The following is a 24,057-nucleotide window of genomic DNA, read 5'->3' as shown; positions in this document are numbered from 1 at the left end:
CCCTGAAAACAGAGTATGGCTGCATTAATGGCAGGGTAAAAACAGTCAGATATATGTAAACGCCCACTCATAGATGTAAGCGAACATTTGTGGGACTTCCATGGCTTTCTTGCTCATAATTTTGTTTCATGGTGTCCGTGATTCAAGTAAAGTTTTAAGATTTTGCAAAGAATAGTTTCATTTGCACCAAGTGATCAGCTGACATCTTTAGAAGTGACTTAGACGGGCGCAATAGCCAAGTGGTTAAAGCGTTGGACTGTCAATCTGAGGGTCCCGGGTTCGAATCACGGTGACGGCGCCTGGTGGGTAAAGGGTGGAGATTTTTACGATCTCCCAGGTCAACATATGTGCAGACCTGCTAGTGCCTGAACCCCCTTCGTGTGTATATGCAAGCAGAAGATCAAATACGCACGTTAAAGATCCTGTAATCCATGTCAGCGTTCGGTGGGTTATGGAAACAAGAACATACCCAGCATGCACACCCCCGAAAACGGAGTATGGCTGCCTACATGGCGGGGTAAAAACGGTCATGCACGTAAAAGCCCACTCGTGTGCATACGAGTGAACGCAGAAGAAGAAGAAGAAGTGACTTGACGAGTCTTGGAGTTTAAAAGTTTTAATGTTATTTAGGTCATGCATACTTTTACATTATGTAGAGGTTTATTAAACTACAGACACACACACATATATCTATCTATCTTTATTTATTTCTATACATATACATATATACATACACGCACACACTCGGTCTGTACTTAGTTCCCATAATCACCTTTTTTGCTTTCTCCTCTCCCTAGCATCAGGTTTATGATGAATTTTCTGGTGTCTGTTTGCAGTTTTTTGTTCGGGCCAACTTCAGCTATGATCCCATGAACGACCGTTTGCTTCCTTGTAAGAAGGTTGGACTGCCCTTCAGGCAAAACGATATCCTGGAGGTGGTCAGCACCGCTGATGAGAACTGGTGGCAGGTGTGTTTCATTTTTTAATTGACTTTGAAAACCTATGCACCTGCGTGCACACACACTTACTTACACATACACATGCACACACACAAACACCTGCTCTCCACATGCCAACAAATGCACACGTGCGCGCACACGCACACACACACACTCAAATATATATACATAATAGAAAAAATTACTTTTGCAATAAATTTATACTACTCTTATTTACCTTATTCATTTTCATTTTAGTAAAACTGCTTTATGAATTTCTTCTGAAATGCGACCAGTGGCCAGTGAAATAACAAAAACAAAAAAGCTTCCCCTCCCCTTTCCAGCAAACAGAAATAACAACCTTATGAAACAAAGCCAAGATCAGATCTGTTCATTACATTTTGTGTAGAACAGTGTAGTCCCTGCTCTCTTCAACACTCTGGTTTCAGTCAGTTCAGGACCTTTGTATTTGACCCAACCACTGTTTGGTTCATGTGTGTGTTTGGTCATCTGAGTTTGTAGTGTATTGTATTATTCTTTTTTGTCACAACAGATTTCTCTGTGTGAAATTCGGGCTGCTTTCCCCAGGGAGAGCGTGTTGCTACACTGAGAACGCCACCCATTTTTTGGTATTTTTTCCTGCCTGCAGTTTTTTATGTTTTGCTGTTGAAGTGGATTTTTCTGCAGAATTTTGTCAGGGACAACCCTTTTGTTTCCATGGGTTCTTTTACATGTGCACGGGACCTCGGTTTACCATCTCACCGAATTTTGTGCCTGTATGAGTGTGTATGTCCATGGTAAACTTTAACAAATTAATTTTCTCTGGAAATTGTCGGTACTAGTTTGCACATGACAGGAATCAGACCCCTGCCGGAGTCTGCACTGGTGGGTCACGGTAAGTATGTTACTTAAATGTAATTTTAGGAAGAAAATTTCCTATTAGAACAGAACAAGAAAAGGTTCTTTCCACACATTCTAATTATCAGTGACAATGTACTTGTGGGAAGAGCACCAAAAAATTGATAGAGAAGCCAAAATATTTCCACAGTCAGGTTACTGTTACATTCCTGTTTGCTGTTGATGTGGAGTGATGGCCTAAAGGTAACACGTCCACCTAGGAAGCAAGATAATCTGAGTGCACTGGTTCGAATTATGGCTCTGCCGCCAGTATTTCTCCCCCTCACTAGACCTAGACCTTGAGTGGTGGTCTGGATGCTAGTCATTCGGATGAGACGATAAACCGAGGTCCCATGGGCAGCATGCACTTAGCGCACATAAAAGAACTCACGGCAACAAAAGGGTTGTTCCTGGCAAAATTCTGTAGAAAAATCCATTTCAATAGGAAAAACAAATGAAAGTGCACGCAGGAAAAAATACAAAAAAATGGGCGGCGCTGTAGTATAGCCCCGCACTCTCCCTGGGGAGAGCAGCCCGAATTTCACACAGAGAAATCTGTTCTGATAAAAAGAAATACAAATACAAATGTTTATGTTGTTGATGTTGTGAGCCATTTGTGTCTGACTTTTTGCATTCATTATTAGTTGTTTCGCTTGTCAGTTTACGAAGTCCTTTAAGTAATTTCCTGTAATTGTATTTAGATTTTTTTTTTTTATTTTTTTCAAATTTCACCCACATTTCACCCTCATTTGCCCAGTTTCCCCCAACCCTCCATTCATTCACATCTCCCACCCCTTCTAACCGATATTACTCAGATGTATTCATAAATACTTTAACAAAATGTCTTCAATCACCAATATGTGTGATGGGACATTAAACAAAATTCCTCCTCCGTTTGTGTCTGTGGACACAGGCCAGGTCAGTGGCGGTAACTGACGGTCACGGTCCAGTGGGCATCATCCCTTCCCGAACGCTGCAGGAAAAGCGTAGCGCCTTTGTCCAGCCAGCCTTGACGAACACAAAGACCAGTCTCTGTGAGTGTGACACGGCATGGTGCTGTGGAGTGTTTTTATTTGTGAGTGAAGTACAGTGTCTTCTTCTTCTGCTTCTTCTTCTTCAGAGCAAGATCTCATTTGCTCTTTCTGCCGCAGTGCTACAGAAACGGAACTGCATTTTCTTATCCACTGCACAGAATTGAACGAATTACGACAAAAGTATATTCCTGAAAAATACACGCTTTATACTTCGATGACTGGGTTTCAGCGTTTGATGCAAGATGAGCATTGCCTCCTTGGTAGATACATTTATTATGCAAACCGACTTCGTTAATGCTTTTCCCTTTTCTTGACTTTTTTTTTTTCTCTCTTTCTTTCTTTTTAAGATTTTATTGACATTGTTGGTTAAGTTGATGTATGCTATAACAACAGTTCACTCAAACATTGTCAGCATGATGAGTTGTAATGGGTCATATGGCCCATACAATAAAATTCTTGCGTTCTTGCGTTCTTCTTCTTCCTCTCCTCCCTTAACTCTTGTGAAGAGTTATTTGTGGCGCCGCACAGAAGAACTGTTCAACAGGTTCCTCCAGGTCTGTCGGTTGTGTGTCACAGCCTGGGTCTCTGCATATAGTTTTCCTGTCCGTTCATTATGCAGTGTTGTCAGTCAGTCGTTTTTTTCTGTCTTCCCCTCCATCTCCCTCCCTCAGCAGGATTGTTTTAACAAGGCCATTGGATCTTGTTACAAGGCCGCATCAGTGTAGCTTGATACAGTGTGGTTCATGAGAAGCATTTTTTTCCATGAGTGCGGTACAGTGATATACCGCTTTGTTGTGCAAAGTAATTTTATTGCTGAGCCCACTACAGTGTAATGCTGCTTTTTGATGATACAGGTCTTCATCAGATACAAAACATGAGTGTCAAAGAATCTATAGACAGACAGAAATACGAAAAAAAAACTTGGCCGTATGAAGAGCACAGGAACAGAGTCAAGATGGCTGCCGGAAAAAGAGGGTGCTAGTCAGGGGGGCAAAGGGAGAGGTTACCTACTTCCAGGAGGTTATCGGCCGTAGCTACTTTCGTTTTCTCCGCATAGGCGGATAGTAGTTTGCACAGGACAGGAATGTCAGACCCCTGCCGGAGTCTGCACTAGTGGGTCACGGTGAGTATGTTACTGAAACGTAATTTTAGGAAGAAAATTTCCTTTTCATGTAAACATCCAGCTTGTTTTACCCTCACACCATCAGTGGACTGAAGAAAGTCTCACGGGCAGACTAAAATCTTGAACGTGAGAATGATCCGACAAGATTTGTTTTGGTTTCTGCTTTTTCTCTTCTTTTTCTTTCCTTTTGGTTATTGATTTTTATGCGGCTGTATCTTCATCCACACTGGATGTTTTTGTGGTAGGCTATCTCTCTTTAACCCTTTCAGTGCCTCAGGACATCCCCTTCTGGTGTGCAGAAATGTGCCCCACGTTGGACACATCCGCCCACGTCATTGTAGGAATTATCCTGTCATAAGAAAATTGATTTCATGTGAAATCATCATAGATAAGTGTGTTCATTTTCCTTTCAAGAAAGTATAGATTATGTATACTTTCTTTCGGTAGTTGGCATGCTAGAATTTTGTTGTTAATTATTGCCCACCCTAACCAAACATCCCTTGGCCAATAGTTGTCACCAAGCTCAGAATATGCTAGCACTGAAAGGGTTAAGGCATGTAGCATGGTGACTCATGGACAGAGCTATTTTGATGATGACTTTTAACCCCTTGACTGCTGCTGACAAGTCTGCTTGTCAGTGAAGGGCTGTCACCTCACTGTGATAAGACAGCTTACAGGTCAGGATGTCAGTGAAGGGCTGTCACTTCACTGAGGTAAGACGGAGCTTACAGGTCAGGATGTCAGTGAAGGGCTGTCACCCCACTGAGATTAGACACAGCTTACAGGTCAGGATATCAGTGAAGGGCTGTCACCTCTCAGAAATCAGACAGAGCCTACAGGTCAGGATGTCAGTGAAGGGCTGTCACCTCACAGAGATCAGACAGAGCCTACGGGTCAGGATGTCAGTGAACGGCTGTCATCTCTCAGAAGTCAGACAGAGCCTACAGGTCAGGATGTCAGTCAAGGGCTGTCACCTCACTGAGATCAGACAGAGCCTTCAGGTCAGGATGTCAGTGAAGGGCTGTCACCTCACTGAGATCAGACAGAGCCTACAGGTCAGGATGTCAGTGAAGGGCTGTCACCTCACTGAGATCAGACAGAGCCTACAGGTCAGGATGTCAGTGAAGGGCAGTCACCTCACTGAGATAGGACAGAGCGTACAGGTCAGGATGTCAGTGAAGGGCAGTCACCTCACTGAGATAGGACAGAGCCTACAGGTCAGGATGTCAGTGAAGGGCTGTCACCTCACTGAGATCAGACAGAGCCTACAGGTCAGGATGTCAGTGAAGGGCTGTCACCTCACTGAGATCAGACAGAGCCTACAGGTCAGGATGTCAGTGAAGGGCTGTCACCTCACTGAGATCAGACAGAGCCTACAGGTCAGGATGTCAGTGAAGGGCTGTCACCTCACTGAGATCAGACAGAGCCTACAGGTCACACTGATCTCATTGTCACCAAGGTTCAACAGCCAAGGGGTTAATCCAGGTTGCCATGATGTGTTTCAGTGTGTGAGTTGACGATGAAGAAGAAGGGGTTAATCCAGGTTGCCGTGATGTGTTTCAGTGTGTGAGTTGACGATGAAGAAGAAGGGGTTAATCCAGGTTGCCGTGATGTGTTTCAGTGTGTGAGTTGACGATGAAGAAGAAGGGGTTAATTCAGGTTGCCATGATGTGTTTCAGTGTGTAGGTTGACGATGAAGAAGAAGGGGTTAATCCAGGTTGCCATGATGTGTTTCAGTGTGTGGGTTGACGATGAAGAAGGGGTTAATCCAGGTTGCTGTGATGTGTTTCAGTGTGTCAGCTCACACACTGAAACACATCACGGCAACCTGGATTAACCCTTTCTTCTTCATCGTCAACCCACACACTGAAACACATCACGGCAACCTGGATGTGTTTCAGTGTGTGAGTTGACGATGAAGAAGAAGGGGTTGATCCAGGTTTGCCGTGATGTGTTTCAGTGTGTGGGTTGACGATGAAGAAGAAAGGGTTGATCCAGGTTTGCCGTGATGTGTTTCAGTGTGTGGGTTGACGATGAAGAAGGGGTTAATCCAGGTTTGCCGTGATGTGTTTCAGTGTGTGGGTTGACGATGAAGAAGAAAGGGTTGATCCAGGTTTGCCGTGATGTGTTTCAGTGTGTGGGTTGACGATGAAGAAGAAAGGGTTGATCCAGGTTTGCCGTGATGTGTTTCAGTGTGTGGGTTGACGATGAAGAAGAAAGGGTTGATCCAGGTTTGCCGTGATGTGTTTCAGTGTGTGGGTTGACGATGAAGAAGAAAGGGTTGATCCAGGTTGCCGTGATGTGTTTCAGTGTGTGGGTTGACGATGAAGAAGAAAGGGTTGATCCAGGTTTGCCGTGATGTGTTTCAGTGTGTGGGTTGAAGATGAAGAAGAAAGGGTTGATCCAGGTTTGCCGTGATGTGTTTCAGTGTGTGGGTTGACGATGAAGAAGGGCTTAATCCAGGTTGCTGTGATGTGTTTCAGTGTGTCAGCTCACACACTGAAACACATCACAGCAACCTGAATTAACCCTTTCTTCTTCATCGTCAACCCACACACTGAAACACATCACGGCAACCTGGATGTGTTTCAGTGTGTGAGTTGACGATGAAGAAGAAGGGGTTAATCCAGGTTGCCATGATGTGTTTCAGTGTGTGGGTTGACGATGAAGAAGAAAGGGTTGATCCAGGTTTGCCGTGATGTGTTTCAGTGTGTGGGTTGACGATGAAGAAGAAAGGGTTGATCCAGGGTTGCCGTGATGTGTTTCAGTGTGTGGGTTGACGATGAAGAAGAAAGGGTTGATCCAGGTTTGCCGTGATGTGTTTCAGTGTGTGGGTTGAAGATGAAGAAGAAGAAACAGATCGACTACAGCACCAACAATAACAAAGGTGTGTACCACATGCTGTGTTCACACTCGTTTCTCCTCTCACACACAGTGGTGATCTGGTGGTGACGTGTCGGCCCGAGAAGCAGGCACTGAAATGTGCAGTACACAAAATGTGATGTGATACGATGCAGTACAATGCAGTGCAATGCAATGCTATAAATTACTTGCAATACAGGGCCCGTATGCACGTCAAACCCGATTAGCTTATGCGCGTTTAGGGCTTAAACGCGGTTAGCTATTCGGAGCTTAAACGCGATTAGCTCCTCTCCGGTTTTGGTATGTACGTCGCCCTATTCGCGATTGAATAGCTCTCCGCGTTTACGGGGCAGGACACGGCGCGCTATTTATAGATTCTTTGGAAAACCGCGGTGCAGCAGGCATTGCTTTCGGTTTAGACATACCCTCCCTCGTGGAACTACCACTGGTACGTGCTTCGTCGGTTTTCGTCAGTCCCAGTTTTTATTGTTTGTATTACTTGCCATGGAGAATTCAAAGCGCACTAGGAAGCCAAATTTCAGTGCTGATGAAATTCTAGTATTTCTGGAAGAGATGCAGGTGGAACGTGCGCTGTTATTCAGCAGTTTGAATCCGAGTGTAACCAACCCTCATCGGAGGTGAGTTGTGGGTTGCCTTTGTTCTTTGATTCGTTAATCAGTGATAATTCATGGCGATGTCCTTCTATTCCAACTGCCCCGCCTGCATCGATCAACCATCATTGTTCCATTTAACCTGTTATTGTGTGTGTGTGTGTGTGTGTGTTAATCTTCAGTTTAACGTCTATTCACTGTAAAGTGATATTAGACCCAAAACAAAAAAAACGAACAAAAAAAAAAAATAATAAAAAATATAAAAAAAGTTAGAAAAGTGTGTGTGTGTGTGTGTTAATCTTCAGTTTAACGTCTATTCACTGAAAAACATCAATGCTGCCATATTTATCCGCGTTTAGGCTCGCTGTCTGACCCCCGAGGCACCGATAACTTTATCCGCGTTTAGCCCAGTCGGATAGCTTATGCGTTCTGACGTACATACCAAAATCTGCGGCCTATCCACCCGAATAGGCGCTATTCGCGGATAGCCCTCTATCCGGATCGACGTGCATACGGGCCCAGTACTATGCAGTGCAGTGCAGTGCATCGCAACACGGCACAACACAATACATTACAATAGTGTACCTGCAATACAATGCAATACAGCGTAATGTAATACAACACATTGCAATACAACATGGTGCATTACAGTGCAATGCAGTACAATACAATACAATACAATACAATACCTGCAAAACAGTACAATGCAAAGCAATACAAGACAAGACTATACAGTACAATAATGTACTTGCAATACAATGCAGTACAGTAAAGTGCAATGCAACACAACGCAACACAAAACAGTACAATGCAAATTAATGCAATGCAAAGTAATTACAATGCAAGACAGCACAATACAATAATATACCTGCAATACAACGCATTGCAATACAACACAGTGCAGTACAATACGTTGCAAAGCAATACAACACAACACAACACAATACAGTTCAATTGAATACAGTAAAAAACAATGCAATACCTTCATCAAGCATAAATGTTCCAGACCCACCTATCTTTGGGTAACATCTTAACACTCAAGTGTCTTGGGCATTTTGTTTCCGGAAGCAGTCATTGTTACCTGAGCAGAAAACAAAGTCAAAAGTAAAGTTACCCTGCTGCTGTAACCGACATACTGTCTCATTGTGATGTTGTCTGTTAACATGATTTGTGTCACTTCAAACAAGATCTAGTTATTGTTTTTCAAGGGGTATGTCGTAATTATGTCAGAACAGGATCTGTATCTGAATGGTGATCAGAGCATCTGAACTTTCATTCCCAGTGGAAGTCCGTGATGATGAACTGGATTTTTTTTCCTTTTTTTTTCTGACAGACAAGGTAAATCCATGTGTGCCAGCAGTTTTATTTCTTTGTGAAGAATGACTTGCATGCATAGGAGCTAGAGCTGCTCCCAGAGTTTTGTAGATTTTCTGTTGGTCTGGGGATTGTCTGTTTGTGTAGGGGTTATCTATCTATTTCTCTGGAGATTATCTATTTGTCTGGAGATTATCTATCTATTTGTCAGGGCATTCTCTATTTGTCTGGAGATTATTTATTTGTCTGGAGATTATCTATTTGTCAGGGCATTCTCTATTTGTCTGGGGTTATCTATTCGTGTTGCGGTTATCTATTTGTCTGGAGATTATCGGTCTGGGGGATTATCTATCTGTCTGGGGGATTATCTATTTGTCTGGGGATTATCTGTTTGTCTGGGGGTTATCTGTTTGTGTTGGGGTTATCTATTTGCAGATTTCACGTACATAACATTTGCACTCACACATCATGGCAGTTCAGTTTCTCAGTTACTGACATTTCCTTTCTGTCTGTATCCTTTTGTATTGTGTGTGCAGAATATGATGACTGTGATATCAAGGTGTATGAGGAGGTAACTCTGACCAACTACCACACAAGAGTGCTGGCCCTTGTGGGGGCCAGGAACGTGGGCAAACAGTCGCTGATCAAAAAACTGGTGGAGGACAACCCTCGACGGTTTCAAGCCGCCATTCCTTGTAAAGTTTGGGATTGGGTTGTTATACTCTGTAAAAACCACCGTGAATGTGTGTGTGTGTGTGAAGAGGATGGCTGTTATCATGATGATGTTCTAAAAAACTTTCTTCTTTCTATATTTTTCTAAGTTTAAGAGATAAATCTGCAATATTCCTGAAGTTTGTGAAAGCACACTCATCGATGTCATGCACGAAGTAAAGAACTGATGTATGGTCTTTGTCATATTCAACAGAACAAACATGATTATTCTTGTTTTGTTTTTTAATTTGTGTGTTGTTTTTTAATTTGTGTGTTTTTTGTTTTGCTTTTCTTTTAACTCTCTGTGACTGATTCACGTCATCCTCTTCCATTTACACGTTGTTTTTTTTCACTGGTGACCTTTGGTCATTGCTCTGACCATCTCTTCACCCTGTGTTTGGGGGGTGTACATGCACAGTATGTCAGTGTTTCCATAACCTGCCGAACACTGACACATATTACAGGATCTTTAAAATGCGTATTTGATGTCAAACATGTGTATGCACTATATGGGGATTAAGGCTCATGCTGATTTTGTCATGTGCATTCTGCAAGATCGAACCCAGGACCCTCAGATTGAAAGTCGGCGTTGTAATGCTCGGCAGTTGTTGCACCTGTCTTTCACTGTGCTCAGGAATTTCAGTTAGCGATTTTCTGTCCAGTGGTTATTTTGTCGTTGAGTGTGTTGGAGGAGTATATGATGTCTTTTTTTCAGTTATTTGTCGTCAGAATCTGTTGACTCTGGCTGCGTTCTGATCCTTCTGGATGTCTTTTGTTTTCCATCGCAGTCTCTCCTTCTGTTTGATTTACATATCCCTCTCTCTCTCTCTCTCTCTCTCTCTCTCTCTCTCTCTCTCTCTCTCTCTTCTCTCTCTCTCTCTCTTTTTCTGGCTGTCTCTCTCTCTCTCTTTCTTTTTCATGGTCTCAGTCTTGTTTTTCTCTCTTTTGTTTTTACTTTCTCCTCTCTCTCTGTCTCCCTCCCTGCCCTTCACGCACTCTCCCCCTCTCTTTAACTTCCTCCCCCCCTCTCCCTGTCTTACTCACTCCCTCTCCCTCTGTAAGTCCCTCTCCCTCTCTGTCTCCCTCCCGCTCTCCCTCCCTCCCTCTCCCTCTCTAACTCCCTCTCCAACTCCTTCCCGCTCTACCTAACTCCCTCCACTCTCTCCCTTTCTAACTCCCTCTCCCTCTCTAACTCCTTCCCGCTCTGCCTAACCCCCTCCACCCTCTCCCTTTCTAACTCCCTCCCTCTCTAACCCTCTCCCTCTCTAACTCCCTCCCTCTCCCTCTCTAACTCCTTCTCCCTCTCTCACCCTCTCCCTCTCTAACTCCCTCCCTCTCTAACTCCTTCCCTCTCCCAAACTCCCTCCCTCCACCCTATCCCTCTCTGACTCCCTCCCCTGCCCCCATCTCTCTCACTGTATCACCCTCCCTTCCACTCCCCCCCCCACCCCCCTGTCTGTTCTCCCTGTCTGCCCTCATTTCTGTATGTCTCTTTTCCTTCATTTTCATGTGTGGGTGCAAGGTACAAAATAGTGTTACATTCCCCTGTAATGTCACAGCATATGTCATCACTCACGTTAAGGGCCAGTTTTGAGTTTGAGTCTTATTTCCGATTCTTGCCTTCTTGGTAGAAGGTGGCAGAACGGTCAAGACGCTTATCTGCCAATACATTGTTCATGAGGGTCAGGGTTTGATTCCCCCCTCTCTCACCTTTTCTCCCAAGTTTGACTGGAAAATCAAACTGAGCGTTTCGTCATTCAGATGAGACGATAAACTGACGTCCTGTGTGCAGCATGCACTTGGAGCACTGAAAAAGAACCTCTGGCAACAAAAGTTTTGTCCTCTGGCAAGATTCTGTAGAAGGAATCCACTCTGATAGGTACACAAATATTTATATGCGTGCACTCAAGGCCTGACTAAGCGCGTTGGGTTTATTCAGCTGGTCAGGCATCTGCCTAGAAGATGTGGTGTAGCGCATTTGGATTTGTCCAAACGCAGTGACGCCTCCTTCTGAAGCTGAAACTGAAAGTGAAACTTGCCTTCCCACCCCCAGACACCAGTCGACCAATGGGGGAGAAGGACATAGATGGGCACGGTTACTTCTTCATCGACCGAGAGACCATGGAGAGGGACATCCGAGAGAACAAGTACGTGGACTACGGGGAGTTTGACGGACATCTGTATGGCATCAAGTTCAGCACCGTGCGAGCCATCGTGAAGACAGGTCGCGTCTGTGTCATGGCCGTCAATCCGGTGGTGAGTGTGTGTGGGTGGGAAGGTTTTGGGGGCCTGGGGGGGGGGTTAGTGTGTGTGTCAGAAAGGCTGACAGATGAGTGTTGCTGTGTGTTGTGGTGTGTCAGGAAGGCTGATAGGTAAGTGTTGCTGTGTGTTATAGTGTGTCAGAAAGGCTGATAGGTAAGTCTTGCTGTGTGTGTTGTGGTGGTGTGTCAGGAAGGCTGATAGATAAGTGTTGCTGTGTGTTGTGGTGTGTCAGAAAGGCTGATAGATAAGTGTTGCTGTGTGTGTTGTGGTGTGTCAGAAAGGCTGATAGGTAAGTCTTGCTGTGTGTGTTGTGGTGGTGTGTCAGAAAGGCTGATAGATAAGTGTTGCTGTGTGTTGTGGTGGTGTGTCAGAAAGGCTGATAGATAAGTGTTGCTGTGTGTGTTGTGGTGGTGTGTCAGAAAGGCTGATAGGTAAGTGTTGCTGTGTGTGTTGTGGTGGTGTGTCAGAAAGGCTGATAGATAAGTGTTGCTGTGTGTGTTGTGGTGTGTCAGAAAGGCTGATAGGTAAGTGTTGCTGTGTGTTGTGGTGTGTCAGAAAGGCTGATAGATAAGTGTTGCTGTGTGTGTTGTGGTGTGTCAGAAAGGCTGATAGATGAGTGTTGCTGTTTGTGTTGTGGTGTGTCAGAAAGGCTGATAGATAAGTGTTGCTGTGTGTTGTGGTGGTGTGTCAGAAAGGCTGATAGGTAAGTGTTGTTGTGTGTGTTGTGGTGGTGTGTCAGAAAGGCTGATAGATAAGTGTTGCTGTGTGTTGTGGTGTGTCAGAAAGGCTGATAGATAAGTGTTGCTGTGTGTTGTGGTGTGTCAGAAAGGCTGATAGATAAGTGTTGCTGTGTGTTGTGGTGTGTCAGAAAGGCTGATAGGTAAGTCTTGCTGTGTGTGTTGTGGTGTGTCAGAAAGGCTGATAGATAAGTGTTGCTGTGTGTGTTGTGGTGTGTCAGAAAGGCTGATAGATAAGTGTTGCTGTGTGTTGTGGTGTGTCAGAAAGGCTGATAGGTAAGTGTTGCTGTGTGTGTTGTGGTGGTGTGTCAGAAAGGCTGATAGATAAGTGTTGCTGTGTGTTGTGGTGGTGTGTCAGAAAGGCTGATAGATAAGTGTTGCTGTGTGTTGTGGTGTGTCAGAAAGGCTGATAGATAAGTGTTGCTGTGTGTGTTGTGGTGGTGTGTCAGAAAGGCTGATAGGTAAGTGTTGCTGTGTGTTGTGGTGGTGTGTCAGAAAGGCTGATAGGTAAGTGTTGCTGTGTGTGTTGTGGTGGTGTGTCAGAAAGGCTGATAGATAAGTGTTGCTGTGTGTGTCGTGGTGGTGTGTCAGAAAGGCTGATAGATAAGTGTTGTTGTGTGTGTTGTGGCGGTGTGTCAGGAAGGCTGATAGATAAGTGTTGCTGTGTGTGTTGTGGTGGTGTGTCAGAAAGGCTGATAGATAAGTGTTGCTGTGTGTTGTGGTGTGTCAGAAAGGCTGATGGATAAGTGTTGCTGTGTGTGTTGTGGTGTGTCAGAAAGGCTGATAGATAAGTGTTGCTGTGTGTGTTGTGGTGTGTCAGAAAGGCTGATAGATAAGTGTTGCTGTGTGTGTTGTGGTGTGTCAGAAAGGCTGATAGATAAGTGTTGCTGTGTGTTGTGGTGTGTCAGAAAGGCTGATAGATAAGTGTTGCTGTGTGTGTTGTGGTGGTGTGTCAGAAAGGCTGATAGGTAAGTGTTGTTGTGTGTGTTGTGGTGGTGTGTCAGAAAGGCTGATAGGTAAGTGTTGCTGTGTGTGTTGTGGTGTGTCAGAAAGGCTGATAGATAAGTGTTGCTGTGTGTGTTGTGGTGTGTCAGAAAGGCTGACAGATAAGTGTTGTGGTGTGTCAGAAAGGCTGATAGATAAGTGTTGCTGTGTGTGTTGTGGCAGGCACTGAAGATGCTCAAGTCTCCAGACCTCCAGCCGTACATCGTGTTAATTGCGGCGCCCAGCATCGAGGCGCTCAAGGTGCTGTATGAAGAACACAGGCTGCAGGACAACCCGGTCAGCGTGCGCTCCAGCCGGGTAGGTACCCTGATACACCACACCTGTCCCTGACCCCCACCCCTATATGTACCCAGACACACCACCACTGTCCCTGCCCCCCACCCCTATATGTACCCTGACACACCACCACTGTCCCTGCCCCCCACCCCTATATGTACCCTGACACACCATACCCGTCCCCACCCCTATATGTACCCCAACACACCACCCAGCCCCCACCCCTACATGTATCCTGACACACCACCCTACCCCTATATGTACCCTGACACACCACCCCACTCCCACCCCTACATGTACCCTGACACACCACCCCATCTCTGCATGTACCCTGACACACCACCCCACCCCTGTATGTACCCTGATAAACCACCCCACCCCTATATGTACCCTGATACACAACCCATGTCCCTGTCCCCACACCTATATGTGCCCTGATACACCACCCCATCCCCACCCCTATATGTACCCTGACACACCACCCCACCCCTATATGTACCCTGACACACCACCCCTGTCCCCACCCCTATATGTACCATGACACACCGCCCCTGTCCCCACCCCTCTATGTACCCTGACACCACCCCACCCCCTATGTACCCTGACACCACCCCACCCCCACCCCCACCCTTATATGTACCCTGACACACCACCCCACCTCCACCCCTATATGTACCCTGACACACCATCCCACCCCCACCCTTTATATGTACCCTGACACAACACACGTCCCCACCCCTATATATACCCTGACACACCACCCCACCCCTACCCCTATATGTACCCTGACACACACCACCACTGTCCCTGCCGCCCACCCCAATATGTACCCTGACACCCCCTGTCCCCACCCCTATATGTACCCCAACACACCGTCCCTTCCCCCCACCCCAATATGTACCCAGACACATCGCCCCACCCCACAAGCATGTACCCTGACAAATAATGATGACCAAAATCAGACTGTGTGTGTTTTACTGATGGCCATAATCATACACTGTGTTTTACTGATGACCGTAATCATACACTGTGTGTTTTACTGATGACTGTAATCATTCATTGTGTGTTTTACTGATGGCCATAATCATACACTGTGTGTTTTACTGATGGCCGTAATCATACACTGCGTGTTTTACTGATGGCCGTAATCATACACTGCGTGTTTTACTGATGACTGTAATCATTCATTGTGTGTTTTACTGATGGCCATAATCATACACTGTGTGTTTTACTGATGACCGTAATCATACACTATGTGGGTTTTATTGATGACCGAAAACATACACTGTGTGTTTTACTGATGGCCGTAATCATACTCTGCGTGTTTTACTGATGGCCGTAATCATACACTGTGTGTTTTACTGATGACCGTAATCATACACTATATGTGTTTTATTGATGACCGAAAACATACACTGTGTGTTTTACTGATGACTGTAATCATACACTATGCTTGTTTTACTGATGACCGTAATGATGCACTGTGTGTTTTATTCTCTTGTCCACAGTCATCTCGAGCCACCCTGAAAGAGCTGTTCCAGGTGAGTACAGCACTGTCACATGGAATCAGTAATGTCTCACTGCTTTGATACAACCTGTTCACTGATCTCTTTTCATCTTCATGAATTTCACACGCTCATGCAGTTCTGAACGCTCACACACACACACACACACACACATATATGTATAGATATATATATATATATGTGGATGGATGGAAATATGTATGTACGGTCATACATACGCATGCGTGCACACACACACATATTTGTCAAATGTTGCATGTGTGAAAAGACATTAAATGAAAGTTACACAACAACAGCACACATACAGACACACACACAGACAAACACACACACACACACACACACACACACACACATGCACAACACAGAGAGAACAGACGACAGTGCAGGCATTGGTAGACAGACACAGACACATACAGATACACATACTTAGAGACAAAGCAGATACATACTCATGCAGGCATTCACAAACACACACACACACACATACACACACACTCACACCGGTTGTGTGACACTGACAGCTTGCAGTGTAGCAGAAAAACATCATCATCATCATTGTCGTCGTCGTCATATCATCATCATCATCACATCTTTGTATCACCATCATCATTATCATCATCATATCACCACCATCATCATCATCATGATATCACCATCATCATCATTATCATCATCATATCACCATCATATCATCTTTATAACCATCATCATCATGAAATCATCATCACCATCATCTCCATCATCATCATCATCATCGCTGTCATCATCATCATCACCATCATCGTCATGATGATCATCGTCATCATCACCATCATCGTCGTCATTACCATCATCATTATCATCGTCGTCATCATCATCACCATTGTCATCATCATCGTCATCATCATTATATCACCATCATCGTCATCATCATCATCATATCATCACCATCATCATTGTCGTCGTCATCATCATCATCATATTATCATCATCATCATCACCATCATCATCATCATCATATCATCACCATCATCATCATATCATCATCATCATCATGTCATCATCACCATCGTCATCGTCATCACCATTGTCGTCAACATCATTGTCATCGTCATCATCATGTCATCACCGTCATCATCATCCTTGTCATCATCACTATTGTCGTCATTATCATCATGTCATCATCATCATCATATCATTATCATCACCATCATCATCATCATCATTATATCACCATCATCGTCATCATCATCATCATATCATCACCATCATCATTGTCGTCGTCATCATCATCATATTATCATCATCATCATCATCACCATCATCTTCATCATCATCATCACCATCATCATCATCATCATATCATCATCATCATGATCATGTCATCATCACCATCGTCATCGTCATCACCATTGTCGTCAACATCATCATCATCATCATCATCATCATGTCATCATCGTCATCATCATCATTGTCATCATCACTATTGTCGTCATTATCATCATGTCATCATCATCATCATCATCATATCATCACCATCATCATCATCATCATACCATCATCATCATCATCATATCATCATCATCATCATCATTGCCTTGGTGGAGTGGTGGCCAAGTAGTAACACACCTGTCCAGGAAGTGAGAGAGAATCTGATCGCACGGGATCAAATCCCACACTCACCAGCATTTTCTCCCTCTCCACTGGACCTTGAGTGGTGGTCTGGGTGCTAGTCATGCGGGTGAGATGATAAACTAAAGTCTGGTGTGCAGCATTCTTTTAGTGCATGTAAAAGAACCCATAGCAGCAGAATGGTTGTCCGTGACAGAATTCTGTTGAAAAAAATTCTATTTTGTTAGAAAAACAAATACACTTGCACACAGAAAAAAGAAAATGATATATATGGGTATGGGTGGTGCTGCACTGTAGTGACGCGTTCTCCCTGGAGAGAGCAGCTTGAATTTCACACAGAAAGATCTGGTGTGAGAAAAAATGATAATGTAATACAGTACTATCTTCTTTCCATAGTTTGATCTTGAGCACAACTCATGACATGATTCCACTTTTTTTTTCTTTGTCCCCGAAACTTTACAAGCCCATAGCGTCTTCACAGACCTAGATTATTATACTTTACAGAAATCAGTATGACTTAATGATACTTTTTTTTTCACAGCAGTCATTCTGTTTCTTCCCACCAGGAGGAGATGTTCATCCAGACGGTACAAGAGAGCCAATTAATTGAGAAGAGTTATCGCAGCTACTTTGACGAGACAATCGTCAACGACGATTTCAACACCACCTATGAATTCCTGAGAGACACAATGAGTAGAATGCACCAGAACGCTAAATGGGTCCCCGTCGACTGGAAATAATCAACAACATGAGCAGAATGTGCCAGAAGTCTAAATTGTTCCCATCGACTGGAAGTAGTCAACAACCAGAGCAGAATGCACCAGAAGTCTAAATTGTTCCCATCGACTGGAAGTAGTCAACAACCAGAGCAGAATGCACCAGAAGTCTGAATTGTCCATATCGACTGGAAGTAGTCAACACCATGAGAAGAATTCACCAGAAGTCTAAATTGTCCATTTTGACTAGAAGTAGTCAACACCATGAGAAGAATTCACCAGAAGTCTGAATTGTCCATATCGACTGGAAGTAGTCAACAACCAGAGCAGAATGCACCAGAAGTCTGAATTGTCCATATCGACTGGAAGTAGTCAACAACCAGAGCAGAATGCACCAGAAGTCTGAATTGTCCATATCGACTGGAAGTAGTCAACACCATGAGCAGAATCCACCAGTTTGCTAAATTGGTCTCCATCGTCTGGAAAGAATCAACAGCATGAGCAGAATGACAGTGCAGACTATTTTCACTGCATGCACAGTTTGTTTTTCAGGATGACCACCCATGAACTTTGTCAAAACTGCGTGGATTTTTGTTGTTGAAAGACCTGATCAGCACAACATGTTTTTTTGTTTGTTTGTTTGTTGTTGTTTTTTTGTGTGTGTTTTTTTTAACAGCAGACATGGTGTTGCATATACTGATTGATCAACACGGTTTGACACCTTGAAACTGAAAACTGGAGAAAGTACAGAGTTTGTAGGTATTTTTCCTTGTCAAATGTTCCTGGAGGTATTTCTCCTTGTCAAACGTTCCTATTTTTCCTTGTCAACTATTTTTCCTTGTCAAATGTTGCTATTTCAAACGTTCCTATTTTTCCTTGTCATATGCTCCTATTTTTGCTTGTCAAACGTTCAAACGTTCCTATTTTTCCTTGTCAAACATTCCTGGAGGTATTTTTCCTTGTCAAACATTCCTATTTTTCCTTGTCAAATGTTCAAACGTTCTTATTTTTCCTTGTCAAAAGTTCCTATTTTTCCTTGTCAAAGTTCCTATTTTCCTTGTTCCTATTTTTCCTTGTCAAACGTTTCTATTTTTCCTTGCCAAACTTTCCTATTTTTCCTTGTCAAACGTTCCTAACGTACAAACGTTCCTATTTTCCCTTGTCAAACATTCCAATTTTTCCATGTCAAACATTCCTGGGGGTATTTTTCCTTGTCAAACATTCCTATTTTTCCTTGTCAAACGTTCCTATTTTTCCTTGTCAAATGTTCAAACATTCCTATTTTTCTTTGTCAAACATCAAACATTCCTATTTTTCCTTGTCAAACGTTCCTAATCTTCGTTCCTAATCTTCCTTGTCAGACGTTCCTAATCTTCCTTGTCAAACATTCCTATTTTTCCTTGTCAAACGTTCCTAGAGACTTGGGTCAAGTAAAAGGAGTAGGGGTTCGTTGTCCTGCGGCAGACACCCACCTTGCCGTGCCTTCTGTTTTGTCCTACGGTGCTGCTTATGTGGAGGGACAGAGCTGAGTTTAACTGCACGATGGCTTGCATCCTTCAGGTCAGGTTGTTCTGTTGCTCTGTGGATGTTTGGTCAAGGCCTATAGATATGTATATGATTATATTCATCAATAATTTCTGTTTGTAATGCTGGCTTCTTTTGCGTGGCCTTCAGTATTTCTCTGGTTTTAGTTCTGGAGACGCTGGTTTCCGTTGGCCAGTTTTCCGTTAGACCTTGCACCGTTTGCTTTATGATGTTAATAATAGTGATAATATATAGTACTTATATGGTGCAAACTTCCCACACAATGGGCTTTGAATGCCTGACATGAATATATACATATACAATTAGTGCATAACAGCGTACAACAGCACTTGAAAACAAGAAAAACAACATGTATGTCTATATACACTGTTCCACAAATTGTAGATAACGACAATCACACACACACACACACACACACATTAAGCAAAAGAATGAACACACAAGCGCATGCACGCACACTCACAGTAAACACACACACTACATGATGATTTCTATAGGATGAAGGTGGGTGGGGATATAAAATGGTGGTGTGGGTGAGATGAGGCAAACAAAGAGACAACTATATTTCTTCAGTCTGTGAAACCTGAACAAGGGGATGACATCAGTCCAAAATCTGTGTCAGGGTTTGGCCTTGGTACTCTTTTGTACTCTTTTGTTGTCATTGTTTTTTCCACAATGTTTTTTTTGGGGGTCTTTTTTTGGTTATTTTACTTCTTTTTTTTCTTAAGGCCTGACTAAGCGCGTTGGGTTACACTGTTGGTCAGGCATCTGCTTGGCAGATGTGGTGTAGCGTATATGAATTCGACCGAATGCAGTGACACCTCCTTGAGCTACTGATACTGATACCTTTTCCACAATTTGCTCAGTGTTTTGCTAATGCTTTGGTCTGTTGTTATGATTTTGTTTGAATTTTCATTGTAGGGGACAGTTTGTGTTGATTGAGGGAAACCTGTGAATGTAAATCAGCCATGTTCAGAGCGAAGAATATGTTGTTCAAACAGAACAGGTGAGAGTTAGGTGTGGGGAGGTGTAACGGTAATGTTTTGACAAGAAGGTTCCATGAATACATTATGTAGCGTTATACACCACATACTTTTAACATTGTATGTCTCCGACTGAGAACAGTTTTTGTCTCGATACTTTTTACAAGGTCATTTTTGTGCTGCGTGTATAATTTGGGCAGCAGTGACCTTTTTATTCCATGACAAAAGTAATTGAAACATATTTTTGTTCCGTTTATTATGTTGGTAAAATACAACAACAACAGAAACCTTTTATTTGTCAAACGTTGAAAGATTTGTGCTTTACTCTGGATATGTATATTAGTTACCGTATTTACCTTTTACCAGCCTTTTACTTTTTTCTTTCTCTATGTGTTATTCACCAACATGATATGCACATGACAGAACATTAATGATCTTTTTATTGTCTTTTTGTGGATATTACAAGTATAGACTTTTTAGGCAGCAGGTTTTGCTGTTTGTCACTCTTACATGCAGCGATTTTCACTTCATGCTTTCTTAAGCTCTTGTGTGCCATATTTTGGGTGAACAAATGTTTTCTCATTTATTCAGAATATGCCAACACTTGTGAACACTTTTAGTGCATACGCACACTTGAATTGCTCGTGTGACATAAATGTGTGCAAGACTTGTTTGAGTGTGACCTTTTTACGGACCCCATCATTTGAAAAAATCCTGTCAAATGTGTTTGTGATGTTTGATAAGTCAGCAAGATTTTGGCAATGTACTTTGTGACCTCAGAATATGCAGGTACACAGGAACTCTCACTTACATATGCATACATCACTCACACAGCACACTGGTTTTAAACTTGACACCTTTCTGCCTACCTGAGCTGAATGTTGACATCTCAGACAGAGTGAAAGTCCATCCAGGAAGGGATCGATTTACTGTACATAGTTCATGGAAAACATTTCCACAATTCTATAACAAATATTTTGCACTGTCATTCAGAAGAATTTTGTCTGTACATGTGAGATAGATAATGTGAGACTTTAAACTGAAGATATTTACTTTCATCTGTATGAAATTTTAAAAGGTTCTGGCTTGTTGATCCATTATGATGATAAAAGAAATAATCATATTTCATTGTTTATCCTGTCTTCATGAGATCATATCTTCCTTGTAAATTCAGTTGATCTTGATCCATGAAATGATGAAAGAAATAATCCTATTTCGTTGTTTATCCTGTCTTCGTGAGAAAATATCTTCCTGTAAATTAATTTCTTGTAAATTTAGTTGATCTGAACCATTATAATGATAAAAGAAATAACCCTATTTAGTTGTTTATCCTGTCTTTGTGAGAAAATATCTTCCTGGAAATGAATTACTTGTAAATTTAGTTCATCTTGATCCATTATAATGATAAAAGAAATAATCCTGTTTCATTGTTTATCCTGTTTTCATGAGAAAATATCTTTCTGGAAATGATTTACTTGTAAATTTAGTTCATCTTGATCCATGAAATGATAAAAGAAATAATCCTATTTCATTGTTTATCCAGTCTTCATGAGAAAATATCTGTCAGGAAATGATTTACTTGTGAATTCAGAGGATCTTGTTTTAAAGTTGTTTCACCTTTGCTTAGGTTGGTAAATCTTTGTTTTCGAAAATTCCAGGTGTATTTTTGGACACAGCTTATGATCTCCCTCTGTCTGTCTCAGTCTGAGTGTTGCTTGTTTGTTTGGAAGTATGTGTGAATGTGTTGATGTGTGTGGGGTTGTTTTTTTTATCTGTTCTGGGAGAAAATGTGAGAGCATGCATATATATGTGTGGTGGGTGGGGTGTGGGGGCTTTTTTCCTCAGTATTTTACTGTTACATTCCAGTATCTTATTATTGTGTTACATTTATTTACATATTTGTAGATGTAATCAGTGCCTGTCTGTATGACTAATAACTCATTTTTACATCACTTTTACATTCCCAGCTTAAAAAGCAAGCTCCATATATAATGATGCATATGTGTATATATAACTGAAAGACTTTTTGATCCATGTTTAAAACATTCATGTCATTGTTTTGATTTTGCTCAGCTTTGTGTGTGTGCTCTTTTTCTTTCTTTTTTTTTTTTCTTTTTCTTCACTTTGCAGAACAAAACTCTCTTTGTTCTCTTTGTTCAGTCTTTCCCGTTTATAGTTGGTAGACTTGCTGCCATGTCATTTGCATTTTGTATTTCATTTCATCTATGATAGAGCTATTCTGATATCACCGTATGTGATTGTGATCAGATTTGTGTATCAGTTGTTGTCAGCTGCAGTTTTCAGGAAACCTAGTGCTTATTTCTTCTTCTTCTTCTTCTTCTTCTTCTTCTCTCTCTCTCTCTCTCTCTCTCTCTCTCTCTCTCTCTCTCTTTCCCATTTTTAATCAGACTGTGTAAATGAATGTAGGTAGGTCCTATATTTTCCTTGAGTTTTCCTTTCCTTCGTTGAAGTGGTGCTGAATGTTTTTGGTTTCGGGGGAGAGGGGGAGGGGGGTTCTAAATATTTGAATCCCCTAAAAAATTCAATCTTGGCTCATTATTCACTTGAAAAAAAAGTTATTGATTGCGTCATTGTAAATTTACAATATTCACCATAAAAATCCATGACCAGTTGTTGGTTTTTTTTAAAAGGTTATAAACAGAAATATCTTCTGGTCCAGTAAGAACATTTATTTGTTCTATTGTTCAAAAAATGAGGAGTTATATTTTCATTGATAACAGTATGCAAACATGTGTAACCTAAAGGTGCCATTGCCAATGAAGGTATGTTTTTTAGAAAATTATTTATCCAAAGGTTATGTAATAGTATAGGTGAACAATTATTTTTCGTTTCCCACCTTTGTTTTTTAACTTTGTGTGTGTGCGTGTGTGAATTGTATATGAATATTACAGCTGTGACTTAGATTCAAATATATGTTCTTGAGAATATAGTTTCAGGTGTGATGCCACATCACACATTATATATTTATACATATCTTCTATGCAAATACAGTCTGAATAATCCTTACATCATTTCATTGTTTTTAAGGAATTCCACTTTTAGCAAATGACTATATTTTCAAATGACTGTTAAAGCAGATATTTGTGCATTGTTGTTTGTATCAAGGTGATTTGGTTGTGAATTTCCACCAATATCCAGCAATGAAATTAAACACATATTTCCTTTTGCTGTTTTGTGATTCTTTCTGAGAGTTTGAGAGAAGAAAGAAAAAAATGAAAGCGATGACCAACATGATATCCCATCAGAAAGAAAATTGGTAATATGCTCAGCATGCACATGCTGATTTACACAAAGACAATAATTGTTATGTGTTGGCACACACACACACACACACACACACACACTTCAAAATCACATAAATTGCTTGTGTAGTTACGCATACATGGTAATACATACATATGCTCTCATATGCACATATCTATGTTTGCATATACACACATGCCACAGTTTCAATAAACAAATCTTTGTACATTTAAATGTACAAAATATCACACACGTACAGTTAGAGATGCCCTCACTCAGAACTGGTGCCATCACCATAAGATTTTGTTAAATGCAAAATAGAAAAGGAACAAAACTTGCCATGCATCACATTTCAATTCCTCGGCACTCTTCAGCTGAAAACATTCTGTATCATGTGAATGAAACTTACAGGTCGCAAGATTAACAACCCGTCAACTGCTACTCGTTAAGTTTTTGTTGTTTCAGTTTCAGCGTCAGTCTTAACTCACTCAGTACAGCCAGTCCTCTCTTCTCCTCTACACAGACCCCTCGGATGTCAGTGGGTGTCCGAATGATCCAACCTTTAGCTTCCGTCGTCAGAATTGTGGTATTTTTTGTCAACATTCACGTCTTCAGTATAAGAGCCTTCCGCTTGCAATA

The 24,057-nt window shown here is 42.2% G+C and overlaps 1 protein-coding gene across 1 annotated transcript in view; it reads left to right on the top strand.

The window, feature by feature from the left end:
- The window catches only part of LOC143288546 (protein PALS2-like), a 31,113-nt gene extending 7,779 nt beyond the window's left edge, over positions 1-23,334 (top strand). Inside the window, exons 8-15 of the mRNA XM_076597139.1 lie at positions 837-968; positions 2,749-2,869; positions 6,820-6,879; positions 9,316-9,474; positions 11,544-11,746; positions 13,657-13,791; positions 15,279-15,311; positions 17,477-23,334. Of these exons, the coding sequence (XP_076453254.1) occupies positions 837-968; positions 2,749-2,869; positions 6,820-6,879; positions 9,316-9,474; positions 11,544-11,746; positions 13,657-13,791; positions 15,279-15,311; positions 17,477-17,650 (1,017 nt within the window). The 3' untranslated portion in view covers positions 17,651-23,334. The remainder of the gene's footprint in view (positions 1-836; positions 969-2,748; positions 2,870-6,819; positions 6,880-9,315; positions 9,475-11,543; positions 11,747-13,656; positions 13,792-15,278; positions 15,312-17,476) is intronic.
- Positions 23,335-24,057: the final 723 nt, after the last annotated feature.

The sequence above is a fragment of the Babylonia areolata genome, chromosome 12, assembly GCF_041734735.1.
Source record: "Babylonia areolata isolate BAREFJ2019XMU chromosome 12, ASM4173473v1, whole genome shotgun sequence".
Lineage (NCBI taxonomy): Eukaryota > Metazoa > Mollusca > Gastropoda > Neogastropoda > Buccinidae > Babylonia > Babylonia areolata.
This window is presented reverse-complemented; position numbering and strand designations above follow the sequence as displayed.